At 41.6% G+C, this 13,267-nt stretch overlaps 1 protein-coding gene across 1 annotated transcript in view; it reads left to right on the top strand.

The window, feature by feature from the left end:
* Positions 1 to 6,794: 6,794 nt before the first annotated feature.
* bfsp2 (beaded filament structural protein 2, phakinin) overlaps positions 6,795 to 13,267 on the top strand; it is an 8,620-nt gene continuing 2,147 nt past the window's right edge. Inside the window, exons 1-6 of the mRNA XM_046051216.1 lie at positions 6,795 to 7,238; positions 11,437 to 11,519; positions 11,668 to 11,824; positions 12,205 to 12,366; positions 12,450 to 12,578; positions 12,665 to 12,906. Of these exons, the coding sequence (XP_045907172.1) occupies positions 6,795 to 7,238; positions 11,437 to 11,519; positions 11,668 to 11,824; positions 12,205 to 12,366; positions 12,450 to 12,578; positions 12,665 to 12,906 (1,217 nt within the window). The remainder of the gene's footprint in view (positions 7,239 to 11,436; positions 11,520 to 11,667; positions 11,825 to 12,204; positions 12,367 to 12,449; positions 12,579 to 12,664; positions 12,907 to 13,267) is intronic.

The raw sequence follows: 13,267 nt of genomic DNA on the forward strand, positions 1-13,267 counted from the left end.
GGGTTCAGGCTCTGGACATGTGGGTTCAGGCTCTGGACATGTGGTTTCAAACACTGGACATGTGGGTTCAGGCTCTGGACTTGCGGGTTCAGGCTCTGGACATGTGGGTTCAGGCTCTGGACATGTGGGTTCAAACACTGGACATGTGGGTTCAAACACTGGACATGTGGGTTCAGGCTCTGGACTTGCGGGTTCAGACACTGGACATGTGGGTTCAAAGACTGGACTTGCGGGTTCAGGCTCTGGACTTGCGGGTTCAGGCTCTGGACATGTGGGTTCAGGCTCTGGACATGTGGTTTCAAACACTGGACATGTGGGTTCAGGCTCTGGACTTGCGGGTTCAGGCTCTGGACATGTGGGTTCAGGCTCTGGACTTGCGGGTTCAGGCTCTGGACATGTGGGTTCAAAGACTGGACTTGCGGGTTCAGGCTCTGGACATGTGGATTCAAACACTGGACATGTGGGTTCAGGCTCTGGACTTGCGGGTTCAGGTTCTGGATATGTGGGTTCAAACACTGGACATATGGGTTCAGGCTCTGGACTTGCGGGTTCAGGCTCTGGACATGTGGGTTCAGGCTCTGGACATGTGGGTTCAAAGACTGGACTTGCGGGTTCAGGCTCTGGACATGTGGGTTCAGGCTCTGGACTTGCGGGTTCAGGCTCTGGACATGTGGGTTCAGGCTCTGGACATGTGGGTTCAAAGACTGGACTTGCAGGTTCAGGCTCTGGACATGTGGGTTCAAAGACTGGACTTGCGGGTTCAGGCTCTGGACATGTGGGTTCAGGCTCTGGACATGTGGGTTCAGGCTCTGGACATGTGGGTTCAAAGACTGGACTTGCGGGTTCAGGCTCTGGACATGTGGGTTCAGGCTCTGGACTTTCAGGTTCAGGCTCTGAGTCTCTGAGTCTTTTGGTCTGTGGTTTGATATTTTCTGCAGGTCATGAGTTTCTGTGATGACAAAGAAAAACAAAATGTGACAGAAAGAAGTGAAACTGAGGAAGAGACAGACAGATCCAGCCAATCACACGCCTGACATGACAATATTTTGTATTTTAAATACATGTATCATAAATACTGCTCATCAGTATTACTGTGTATAGTACTGTGTATTTCTGTGTATCACAGAGTAGTGAGGGTGCTGTGTTGTGTATTACTGTGTATTAGTACTGTGTATTAGTACTGTGTATTTCTGTGTATCACAGAGTAGTGAAACAGAAATCTGCTGCTGCTGCTGCTGGGAAAGTTTCATCTGCTGCGCCGCCGTTAACCACTTCCTGCTGAGATTGAGAGAAACACACTCGGTGAAACGGCCCATTGTCGTGGTGACGTCAGGAATCAGTTATCATGCTGCTTGTATTGTTTCTGGTTTCACCCAGAAAAAACACCTGAGCTTCTCTGGAAGCAAACAGCAGCTGAGTCACACGGCGGGGGGGGGGGGGGGGGGGGGGGGGGGGGGGGGGGGGGTTCTGTGTGTGCACTCAAACATCTATCTTTGTGAGGACCAAGTTTTAAACCTACGTTGTGAGGACATTGTGGCCCCCCCCTCACTACCTCAAGTTTGAAGGTTCAGACCTGGTGTTCAACTCTGGCGCTGCGGTCAGCGTCAACTTCTTCTCACTGTGTTTTAGCTGCTTCAAGCTCCGCGGTCAAGTTCAACGCTTAGCAACAACAAATATGCAACGTCCGGTTAGACTTTCAAAATAAAACGCCAGTGTTTTGAAACAGCACATTGTTAAAGTCGTCAAACATTGCTGTTTGGTTGGGTTTAGGCACAGAAAATACTTGGTTAAAGGTTCAGTCTGTAATATTTCTGAGGATCTATTAACAGAAATGCAATCTAAGATCCATAACTATGTTTTCAGTGGTGTGTAAAGACCTTACACAATGCACCATTCTGTATTTATTACCTTAGAATGAGACATTTCTATCTCCATAACCGCCGGCACCCCTTCCATGGACGTCGCCACGTTGCATCGTCATGTTTCTACAGTAGCTGAAAACTATAGAGCGCGTTTCGTCAGTAGGTCGTCCTTCTTCTGCTTGTATAATTCAGGCAGTGTAGACGCTTGTCACTACATTAAATGTGTACGACGGAGAAGAAGAGGAAATAATAATAATAAACAGTCTCCGAGTAGTCGTCTGGTTTATTAAAAGTAAGAACAGAAGTGAAATTTGGACAAATGGAGGATCACACTTATTATTTAGCACGAGCTGACAGCCTGTGGATTTTGGTCATTAAAGGAGAGATAACATGAAGCCAGACGTGTGGGGACAGATGACGGCAGAAATAAAGGATATAATTGTTGTGGATTTTAAATCAGCTGATTAATTGGCAATAAAATGGTAACTTACAGCATAGGAGCACCTATCAGACAGCTAAACTCCACATTTTACTGCCCTGGTAGAAAAACTATGTAGTTGGATGTCATGTAACGTTAGTTATTCTCCAGGCTTTGCCTTACACATGGACATATAATGTGTTGTTGGCGTCCATGAGACAATCAGCTGATAGAACGGGTTGTCATCGTTATTAACTTCAGTTTCATCATCCCGACGTTAAAACAGGTTGCAGCTCAATGACTCGTCCTCACGTAGAGATTAGTTGTAAATATTTACAGCTGCAGGTGGAGCTGCTGTTAGCTAACTGACAAAGCTAACGTTAGCATGCTAATATCTGAAGAGTGAAAGAGGTCATATGGGCAGCTGAAGCGGTGAGACAGAAGACCACAGGCAGAAGATCAGGAACGTTTGCATTTGGCTAGCTGTCTATTTAGCTCTATCAGCTGTCAATCACAGCCTGGAGGGGGCTGGACAAAAGTTTGACTTTCTACAGCTTAAAGGAACTCATTGTTCTGCATGCATGTTATGATCATTGACGAGTTATCACTTAGGATTATCAAATTATAGACTAACACGACCACCATGTAGATCATTTTTCTTGCACAAGCATTTAAAGAATGAAAAAAATGCACAAACATGCTGGTAAGAATATTATACTATTGTTAAGCTATATAGTATACTAATATATGGAATTAGAATAAAGATGATAACATTATATAATATATTTATACTAACAGTATACTATTAAATGAACATTACACTCTTGTTATAATATTAAATGAATACACAGATTTATGAGATCTTACAGAAACCTGGATGTCTGACTCCAGACTCAGCCAGCACATTTGAGCGGACAGAGTGAAAGACCTGGTGTGATCACAGGAAGATACATACCATGAGGTCTTTCTGCTCTCCTGATCTGGAATTTCTCATGCTTCTGAGTCAACCATTCTGGCTACAGAGGGAATTCACAGGGGTTATGATGACAGCTGTGTATTTCCCCCAACAGGCAACAAAACTACTTAGTTAGGTTTAGGCATGAAAACCACTTTGTCAGGTTTAGGCAACAAAACTACTTGGTTAGATATAGGCAACAAAACTACTTGGTATGGTTTAGGCACCAAAACTACTTAGTTAGGTTTAGACATGAAAACCACTTGGTTAGATTTATGCAACATAACCACTTGGTTGGGTTTAGGCACCAAAACTACTTGGTTAGGTTTAGGCATGAAAACTACTTGGTCAGGTTTAGGCACCAAAACTACATGGTCAGGTTTAGGCACCAAAACTACTTAGTTAGGTTTAGGCATGAAAACTACTTGGTCAGGTTTAGGCACCAAAACTACATGGTCAGGTTTAGGCACCAAAACTACTTAGTTAGGTTTAGGCATGAAAACTACTTGGTCAGGTTTAGGCACCAAAACCTACATGGTCAGGTTTAGGCACCAAAACTACTTAGTTAGGTTTAGGCATGAAAACTACTTGGTCAGGTTTAGGCATGAAAACTACTTGGTCAGGTTTAGGCACCAAAACTACTTAGTTAGGTTTAGGCATGAAAACTACTTGGTCAGGTTTAGGCACCAAAACTACTTAGTTAGGTTTAGGCATGAAAACTACTTGGTCAGGTTTAGACACCAAAACTACATGGTCAGGTTTAGGCACCAAAACTACTTGGTTAGGTTTAGACATGAAAACCACTTGGTTAGATTTATGCAACATAACCACTTGGTTGGGTTTAGGCACCAAAACTACTTGGTCAGGTTTAGGCATGAAAACTACTTGGTCAGGTTTAGGCACCAAAACTACATGGTCAGGTTTAGGCACCAAAACTACTTAGTTAGGTTTAGGCATGAAAACTACTTGGTCAGGTTTAGGCACCAAAACTACTTGGTTAGATTTATGCAACATAACCACTTGGTCAGGTTTAGGCATGAAAACCAATTGATTAGATTTAGGCATGAAAACCATTTGGTCAGGTTTAGGCACCAAAACTACATGGTCAGGTTTAGGCACCAAAACTACTTGGTTAGGTTTAGGCATGAAAACTACTTGGTCAGGTTTAGACACCAAAACTACTTAGTTAGGTTTAGGCATGAAAACTACTTGGTCAGGTTTAGGCACCAAAACTACATGGTCAGGTTTAGGCACCAAAACTACTTAGTTAGGTTTAGGCATGAAAACTACTTGGTCAGGTTTAGGCACCAAAACTACTTGGTTAGATTTATGCAACATAACCACTTGGTTGGGTTTAGGCACCAAAACTACTTGGTTAGGTTTAGGCATGAAAACCACTTGGTCAGGTTTAGACACCAAAACTACATGGTCAGGTTTAGGCACCAAAACTACTTAGTTTGGTTTAGGCATGAAAACTACTTGGTCAGGTTTAGGCACCAAAACTACATGGTCAGGTTTAGGCACCAAAACTACTTAGTTAGGTTTAGGCATGAAAAGTACTTGGTCAGGTTTAGGCACCAAAACTATTTGGTTAGATTTATGCAACATAACCACTTGGTCAGGTTTAGGCATGAAAACCAATTGATTAGATTTAGGCATGAAAACCATTTGGTCAGGTTTAGGCACCAAAACTACTTGGTCTGGTTTAGGCATGAAAACCACTTTGTCCGGTTTAGGCACCAAAACTACTTGGTTAGATTTAGGCAACAAAACTACTTGGTTAGGTTTAGGCACCAAAATCACTTGGTCAGGTTTAGGCATGAAAACCACTTGGTCGGGTTTAGGCAATCAAAACTACTTGGTCGGGTTTAGGCAACAAAACCACTTGGTTAGATTTAGGCAACAAAACTAGTTGGTAAGGTTTAGGCATGAAAACCACTTGGTTAGATTTAGGCAACAAAACTAGTTGGTCAGATTTAGGCATGAAAACCACTTGGTCAGGTTTAGGCAACAAAACTACTTGGTCAGGTTTAGGCAACAAAACTACATAGTTGGGTTTAGGCAACAAAACTACTTGGTTAGAATTAGGCAACAAAACTACTTGGTCAGGTTTAGGCATGAAAACTACTTGGTCAGGTTTAGGCAACAAAACTACTTGGTCAGGTTTAGGTATGAAAACTACTTGGTCAGGTTTAGGCAACAAAACTACTTGGTCAGGTTTAGGCATGAAAACTACTTGGTCAGATTTAGGCAACAAAACTAGTTGTTTAGATTTAGGTATGAAAACCACTTGGCCGGGTTTAGGCAACAAAACTACGTGGTTAGATTTAGGCATGAAAACCACTTGGCCGGGTTTAGGCAACAAAACTACTTGGTTAGATTTAGGCATGAAAACCACTTGGCCGGGTTTAGGCAACAAAACTACTTGGTTAGATTTAGGCAACAAAACTACTTGGTTAGATTTAGGCATGAAAACCACTTGGCCGGGTTTAGGCAACAAAACTACTTGGTTAGGTTTAGGCAACAAAACCACTTGGTCAGGTTTAGGCATGAAAACTACTTGGTCAGGCTTATGCATGAAAACCACTTGGTTAAGTTTAGGCATCAAAACCACTTGTTAGATTTAGGCAACAATACCACTTGGTTAGATTTAGGCAACAAAACAACTTGGTTGGCCCACTGTCTACCCTAACCATCTCCTTACTCTGATTTTTCTTTGAAATATCTTAAACGTACCTTTAGCATCTAAAAACAACGCTACAGGCCTTCATAGTGTATTACAAACTGACATCAACGGGTCATGACCATGCATCCGTACCTGAAGACTTTGGAACGAGAGTGGTTTGGGGTGACAGGACAGTGTCTCCTTTTATTGTGCAGTCTTCAATGTTTGTCCATCGTGCAGTGTGTTTTTATTGTGTAACTGTAACTTCCCTACTGCTATGTCACTGGAACTGCACCCAAGATTTTCACCAACTGCTGCACTTGTGTGTGTGGTTGTGTGATTTTTTTTATTCTTTATCTCGACTCTCTGACCTGAAACTTAAATGCTGTTTAGTAATGACGTCATTGTGGAGGCGAATGCTAGTAGTCTTTAGTTGCTGAGACGTTTCTTTAACGGTGCGACCTGATTCAGTGAATCACCGGTGAGTCGTTCCTGAGAACTGAGGAAAACTTTCATGAGGATCTGCTGCAGCTCAGAGTCCAGGTCAGACTCAGGGTCAGGTCCTCACAAGTATAGAAAGACAAACGTGTGTGTGTTTCAGAAATGCATCTGTTGGTAGTGTGTGTGTGTCAGATGACCTGTGTGTGTATAATGTGTGTGTGTGTATAGTGTGTATTGTGTGTGAAGTGTGTGTGACTTCTCTGTGTTTCAGGACTCTTCCTGCACCCCCCCTCCCTGCTGATGCAGCTGTAATCAGACTCTGTGTTTCCATGAGAACAAAGGCTTCGTCCTCGCTGCAACACAAACACCTCCATGTTTCCAGAACCCCGTGCTCCCATAAATCCCGGCGGCTCGCCGCTCTGAGCGGTTTGACACTCTGAGCTGCTGAGCGCCATGCCTCTTCCCCGACGTCGCTCATCTTTCCTGGGACAGCCGTCCTCAGATCGCCCAGCCACCGCTTCCTGCGGGCGGATCAGCTCGGCCGGCACCAGTGCCCCCCGTGGCGTCTTCGTGGGCTCCGCCCCCCCAATGGGTGGGACCTCCTGCCTGGGGACACGGGTGTCCCGGCGGGCTCTGGGTATCAGCAGTGTGTTTCTGCAGGGGATGAGGAGCAGCGCGGCGCCGGTGCTGCCCCGGGCCGGGGAGCGGACGGCAGGTCACGGTGCGGCAGCGGCCGGACTGAACAGCTGCCTGATGGAGTACAGAGACAAAGTGAGAGCGCTGGAACAGCTGAACCAACAGCTGGAGGAACAGATCCGACTCTGTCTGGACCGCAAAGCATCCAGTGCTGGAGCCTGGGGGCCCCTCAGGAGAGACTGGGAGGACGTCTACAGACAGGTGAGAACAGGTGGAGAGAGAAGGAGAACGTCTACAGACAGGTGAGGACAGGTGGGGGGAGAGGGAAGACATCTCACAGCCTCCCCCTGCAGTACAATATGTCTCAGGTTTCCCCCGTGTCCACAGCCTCCCCCTGCAGAACAACATGTCTCAGGTGTCCCCCGTGTCCACAGCAACTCTTGCACGTCCCATATCTAAAACCTGCATGCCTCTGTGTTGACGTAGTGAAACCAGTTTCCTGTCTGTGAGCTGGATTCTTCTGTACTCTGACAGTCTGTGTGGTCTCTGGGGCTCACTTTCTAAAGAGGAACTGTGAAAACACGCACCTGTTTTAACGGCTTTCACTGTGACACATTGGGGGAAATCCCCAGACGCATGTGGTGACACACATTTGTGTAACCATGGTTGCCAAATGATGTTACATCAACACAGTTCTGTGTGATCTACTCTCACTGTTTGTCTGCTTTGTTTCCCACAAACAAACTACCAGAACCACCATGTGGTCTCGTCTCCCCAACAGGTCCCACTATTTTTAACATGTGGTTCTGTTTCTTCCCCAGAATCAGCTGAAGTGCACAGAACCTGAGCTAAAGAATAAATCATTTGAACTACGTTACTATTTTCCTCCAGGTCCTTAAGTTTCTCTAGAACACTAAATATTAAGCACTTAATCAATGATCAATAACCAATTTACAGTACTGGTGGAACATGTAATCCAATGCTTCACTTAGGTAAAAGTACATCAGTGTTAAAGTAAAGTGTACCATCAAAAATAAATCTGTATGCAGCTTGTTAGATTCTTGATCCTTAAAGATCCGAATAATGCAATATTTGATCTTCTGCATACAAAGTAATCAATCAAGTTGTTATCGGGTGCAGAAAGACTAAAACTTGTTTGGAATTTCAGTGTTTCCCCTGTTAGTTTTGTTAGTACAAAACTAATGATGACCTCGCGTCAGTCCCAGCAGAGGTTCAGCCTGGTCTGATCAGCAACACAACTGAAAACTGTGGTGGCCTTTAATCTGTAACTATACTAACCCATAACTATACTAACCTGTAACTCTACCAATCTATAACTATACTAATCTGTAACTATACTAACCTGTAACTACACTTATACATAACCGTACTAATCTGTACCTATACTAACCTGTAACTATACTAATCCATAACTATACTAATCTGTAACTATACTAACCTTTAACTCTACTTATTTGTAACTATACTAACCCATAACTATACTAATCTGTAACTATACTAACCTGTAACTACACTGATACATAACCGTACTAATCTGTAACTCTACTAATCTATAACTATACTAACCTTTAACTATACTAATCTGTAACTCTACTAATCTATAACTATACTAATCTATAACTCTACTAATCTGTAACTCTACTAATCTATAACTCTACTAATCTGTAACTATACTAATCTGTAACTATACTAATCCATAACTATACTAACCTTTAACTATACTAATCTGTAACTCTACTAATCTATAACTATACTAATCTATAACTCTACTAATCTATAACTATACTAATCTATAACTCTACTAATCTGTAACTCTACTAATCTATAACTCTACTAATCTGTAACTATACTAATCTGTAACTATACTAATCCATAACTATACTAACCTGTAACTATACTAACCTGTAACTATACTAATCTATAACTATACTAACCTGTAACTATACTAATCCATAACTATACTAATCTGTAACTATACTAACCTTTAACTCTACTTATTTGTAACTATACTAACCTGTAACTCTACTAATCTTTAACTCTACTTATTTGTAACTATACTAACCTGTAACTATACTAATCTGTACCTATACTAACCTGTAACTATACTAATCCATAACTATACTAATCTGTAACTATACTAACCTTTAACTCTACTTATTTGTAACTATACTAACCCATAACTATACTAATCTGTAACTATACTAACCTGTAACTACACTGATACATAACCGTACTAATCTGTAACTCTACTAATCTATAACTATACTAACCTTTAACTATACTAATCTGTAACTCTACTAATCTATAACTATACTAATCTATAACTCTACTAATCTGTAACTCTACTAATCTATAACTCTACTAATCTGTAACTATACTAATCTGTAACTATACTAATCCATAACTATACTAACCTGTAACTATACTAACCTGTAACTATACTAATCTATAACTATACTAACCTGTAACTATACTAATCCATAACTATACTAATCTGTAACTATACTAACCTTTAACTCTACTTATTTGTAACTATACTAACCTGTAACTCTACTAATCTTTAACTCTACTTATTTGTAACTATACTAACCTGTAACTATACTAATCTGTACCTATACTAACCTGTAACTATACTAATCCATAACTATACTAATCTGTAACTATACTAACCTTTAACTCTACTTATTTGTAACTATACTAACCCATAACTATACTAATCTGTACCTATACTAACCTGTAACTATACTAACCCATAACTATACTAATCTGTACCTATACTAACCTGTAACTATACTAATCTATAACTATACTAACCCGTAACTATACTAATCTGTAACTCTACTAATCTGTAACTCTACTAATCTATAACTATACTAATCTGTAACTATACTAACCTGTAACTACACTGATACGTAACCGTACTAATCTGTACCTATAGTAACCTGTAACTATACTAATCCATAACTATACTAATCTGTAAATATACTAACCTTTAACTCTACTTATTTGTAACTATACTAACCCATAACTATACTAATCTGTAACTATACTAACCTGTAACTACACTGATATGTAACCGTACTAATCTGTAACTATACTAATCTATAACTATACTAACCTGTAACTATACTAATCTGTAACTCTACTAATCTATAACTATACTAATCTGTAACTCTACTAATCTATAACTCTACTAATCTATAGCTCTACTAATCTGTAACTCTACTAATCTATAACTATACTAATCTGTAACTCTACTAATCTATAACTATACTAGTCTGTAACTATACTAATCCATAACTATACTAACCTGTAACTATACTAATCTGTAACTATACTAACCCATAACTATACTAATCTGTACCTATACTAGCCTGTAACTATACTAATCCATAACTATACTAATCTGTAACTATACTAACCCATAACTATACTAACCCATAACTATACTAATCTGTAACTATACTAACCTTTAACTCTACTTATTTGTAACTATACTAACCCATAACTATACTAATCTGTACCTATACTAACCTGTAACTATACTAACCCATAACTATACTAATCTGTACCTATACTAACCTGTAACTATACTAACCCATAACTATACTAATCTGTAACTATACTAACCTTTAACTCTACTTATTTGTAACTATACTAACCCATAACTATACTAATCTGTAACTATACTAACCTTTAACTCTACTTATTTGTAACTATACTAACCCATAACTATACTAATCTGTACCTATACTAACCTGTAACTATACTAATCCATAACTATACTAACCTGTAACTATACTAATCCATAACTATACTAATCTGTACCTATACTAACCTGTAACTATACTAATCCATAACTATACTAACCTGTAACTATACTAACCCATAACTATACTAATCTGTAACTATACTAACCTTTAACTCTACTTATTTGTAACTATACTAACCCATAACTATACTAATCTGTAACTATACTAACCTGTAACTATACTAATCTGTAACTATACTAACCTGTAACTATACTAATCCGTAACTCTACTAATCTATAACTATACTAATCTGTAACTATACTAATGTATAACTATACTAACCTGTAACTATACTAATCTGTAACTCTACTAATCTATAACTATACTAATCTGTAACTATACTAATGTATAACTATACTAACCCATAACAATACTAATCTGTAACTCTACTAATATGTAACTATATTAATCCATAACTATACTGACCTATAACTATACTGATCGATAATTAGACTAACTTAAATAAATATACTAATCTATAACTGTACTAGCAGCAACAGCTGGAAAACAATAACTGTGTGTGTGTGTGTGTGTGTGTGTGTGTGTGTGTGTGTGTGTGTGTGAGTGTGCCGCCCCCTGCTGGCTGCAGCTGCTCTCAGGGCTCTGATTTCCTGTCTTTTCTGCAGGTCAGTGAAGCCATCCTGGATAACGCTCGGTTGATGCTGCAGACAGAGAACGTTCAGGCCAACGCTGAGGACTTCAAGGACAGGTCAGAGGCCACACACATACTGAAATCAATCAATCAAAGTCAGATCACAGTTTGCAGTGCATTTGTCAGATAATCATTAACGCTGTGATGTCACAGCATGATTTCAGGTGATCAGACACAGTGACACTTTGATATGTTCGTTCTGCAGGTACGAGAACGAGCAGCCGTTTAGGAAGGCAGTGGAGGAGGAGATCAGCTCTCTGTACAAAGTGATCGACGACGCCAACCTGACAAAAGCCGAGCTCGAGGACCAGATGGAGAACATGAGAGCTGAGCTGCGCAACCTGGAGCACAACCATGAGCAGGTCCAACCAAACTCTGTTCAAAAAACACACCATTTAACCTCAAATCACAAGACACATACCCCCTGGGGGAGTTCAGTAGCTATATCCTGCTGATTCTTCCAATGCTGCCTCCCCTAGATTTAATTTTAAATAAAACGTTAACTTGAAATTCTGTTTAATGATAAATGGTTAAATCATAATTTGGGAACAACATTATTATAAATTGTTGTTTTTATAAAATATTATGGATGGATTTTTAAGGATTTTGAATTAATAAATGATTGGTTATAATTATGAATTAATTCTTTCAGGATTTTTAACTTTATATTTAGCTTTTATATCTCACGGGCAGTAAACTGATCAGGTCATATGACTCGTCTACTTCCTGTCTGTCCTCACAGGATGTGCGAGGCCTCTACAATCAGATGGCAGGACGTGAGGTGGACGAACCAGACGCTCCCATAGAAACCAGTCTGGACCAGATCCTGGCCTACATCAGGAGCCACTGGGAGAAGATGACGGAGAGAAACAGAGCCGAGACCGACAGCTACCTGGAGTGTAAGGTGAGGATGAGTCACCTGCACAGGCGACCTCACATGTTGGACTGTTCTTTAAGGTGTTTCTGATGCCGTGTGTCTCGCTACAGGAGGCGCAGTGTGTGAGCAGCAGACTGAGTCCTGAGGAGCAGCAGGTGGAGGCGCTGAAGGCAGAGTGTAACGACACCGGCTGCAAGATCCAGAGTCTGCAGGCCGAGACAGAGTCTATCAGAGCGCTGGTGAGACTCACACAGTGATCAATAACCCAACCGATTCATAGCTTAGCCCAGAAACACATCATCTCGTGTCTGTTGTCGTCCTGCAGAAACGAGGTCTGGAGAACTCCCTGGGTGATGCCCGACACTGGCACGACATGGAGCTGCAGAACCTGGGCTCGGTGGTGGCCAAGCTGGAGGCGGAGCTGGCCGATGTGCGCAGCGAGATCGAACAGCAGCGCCGCGACTACGACACGCTGCTGAGCAACAAGCAGCGTCTGGAGCAGGAAATCGGCATGTACCACGGCATCCTGGATGGAGAGGAAGGCCGCTTCCAGCCCGCTGAGATGCCGTGAGTCACTGCACCACAACTAGGCCAGACTATGGGGCTAGAACATGACCACAGTGACCCCCTGACATCATCAGGACCACAGTGACCCCCTGACATGACCACAGCGACCCCCTGACATCATCAGGACCGCAGTGACCCCCTGACATCATCAGGACCGCAGCGACCCCCTGACATCATCAGGACCGCAGTGACCCCCTGACATCATCAGGACCACAGTGACCCCCTGACATCATCAGGACCACAGTGACCCCCTGACATGACCACAGCGACCCCCTGACATCATCAGGACCACAGTGACCCCCTGACATCATCAGGACCACAGTGACCCCCTGACATCATCAGGACCCCCTGACATCATCAG

The sequence above is a fragment of the Micropterus dolomieu genome, linkage group LG06, assembly GCF_021292245.1.
Source record: "Micropterus dolomieu isolate WLL.071019.BEF.003 ecotype Adirondacks linkage group LG06, ASM2129224v1, whole genome shotgun sequence".
NCBI classification, from domain to species: domain Eukaryota; kingdom Metazoa; phylum Chordata; class Actinopteri; order Centrarchiformes; family Centrarchidae; genus Micropterus; species Micropterus dolomieu.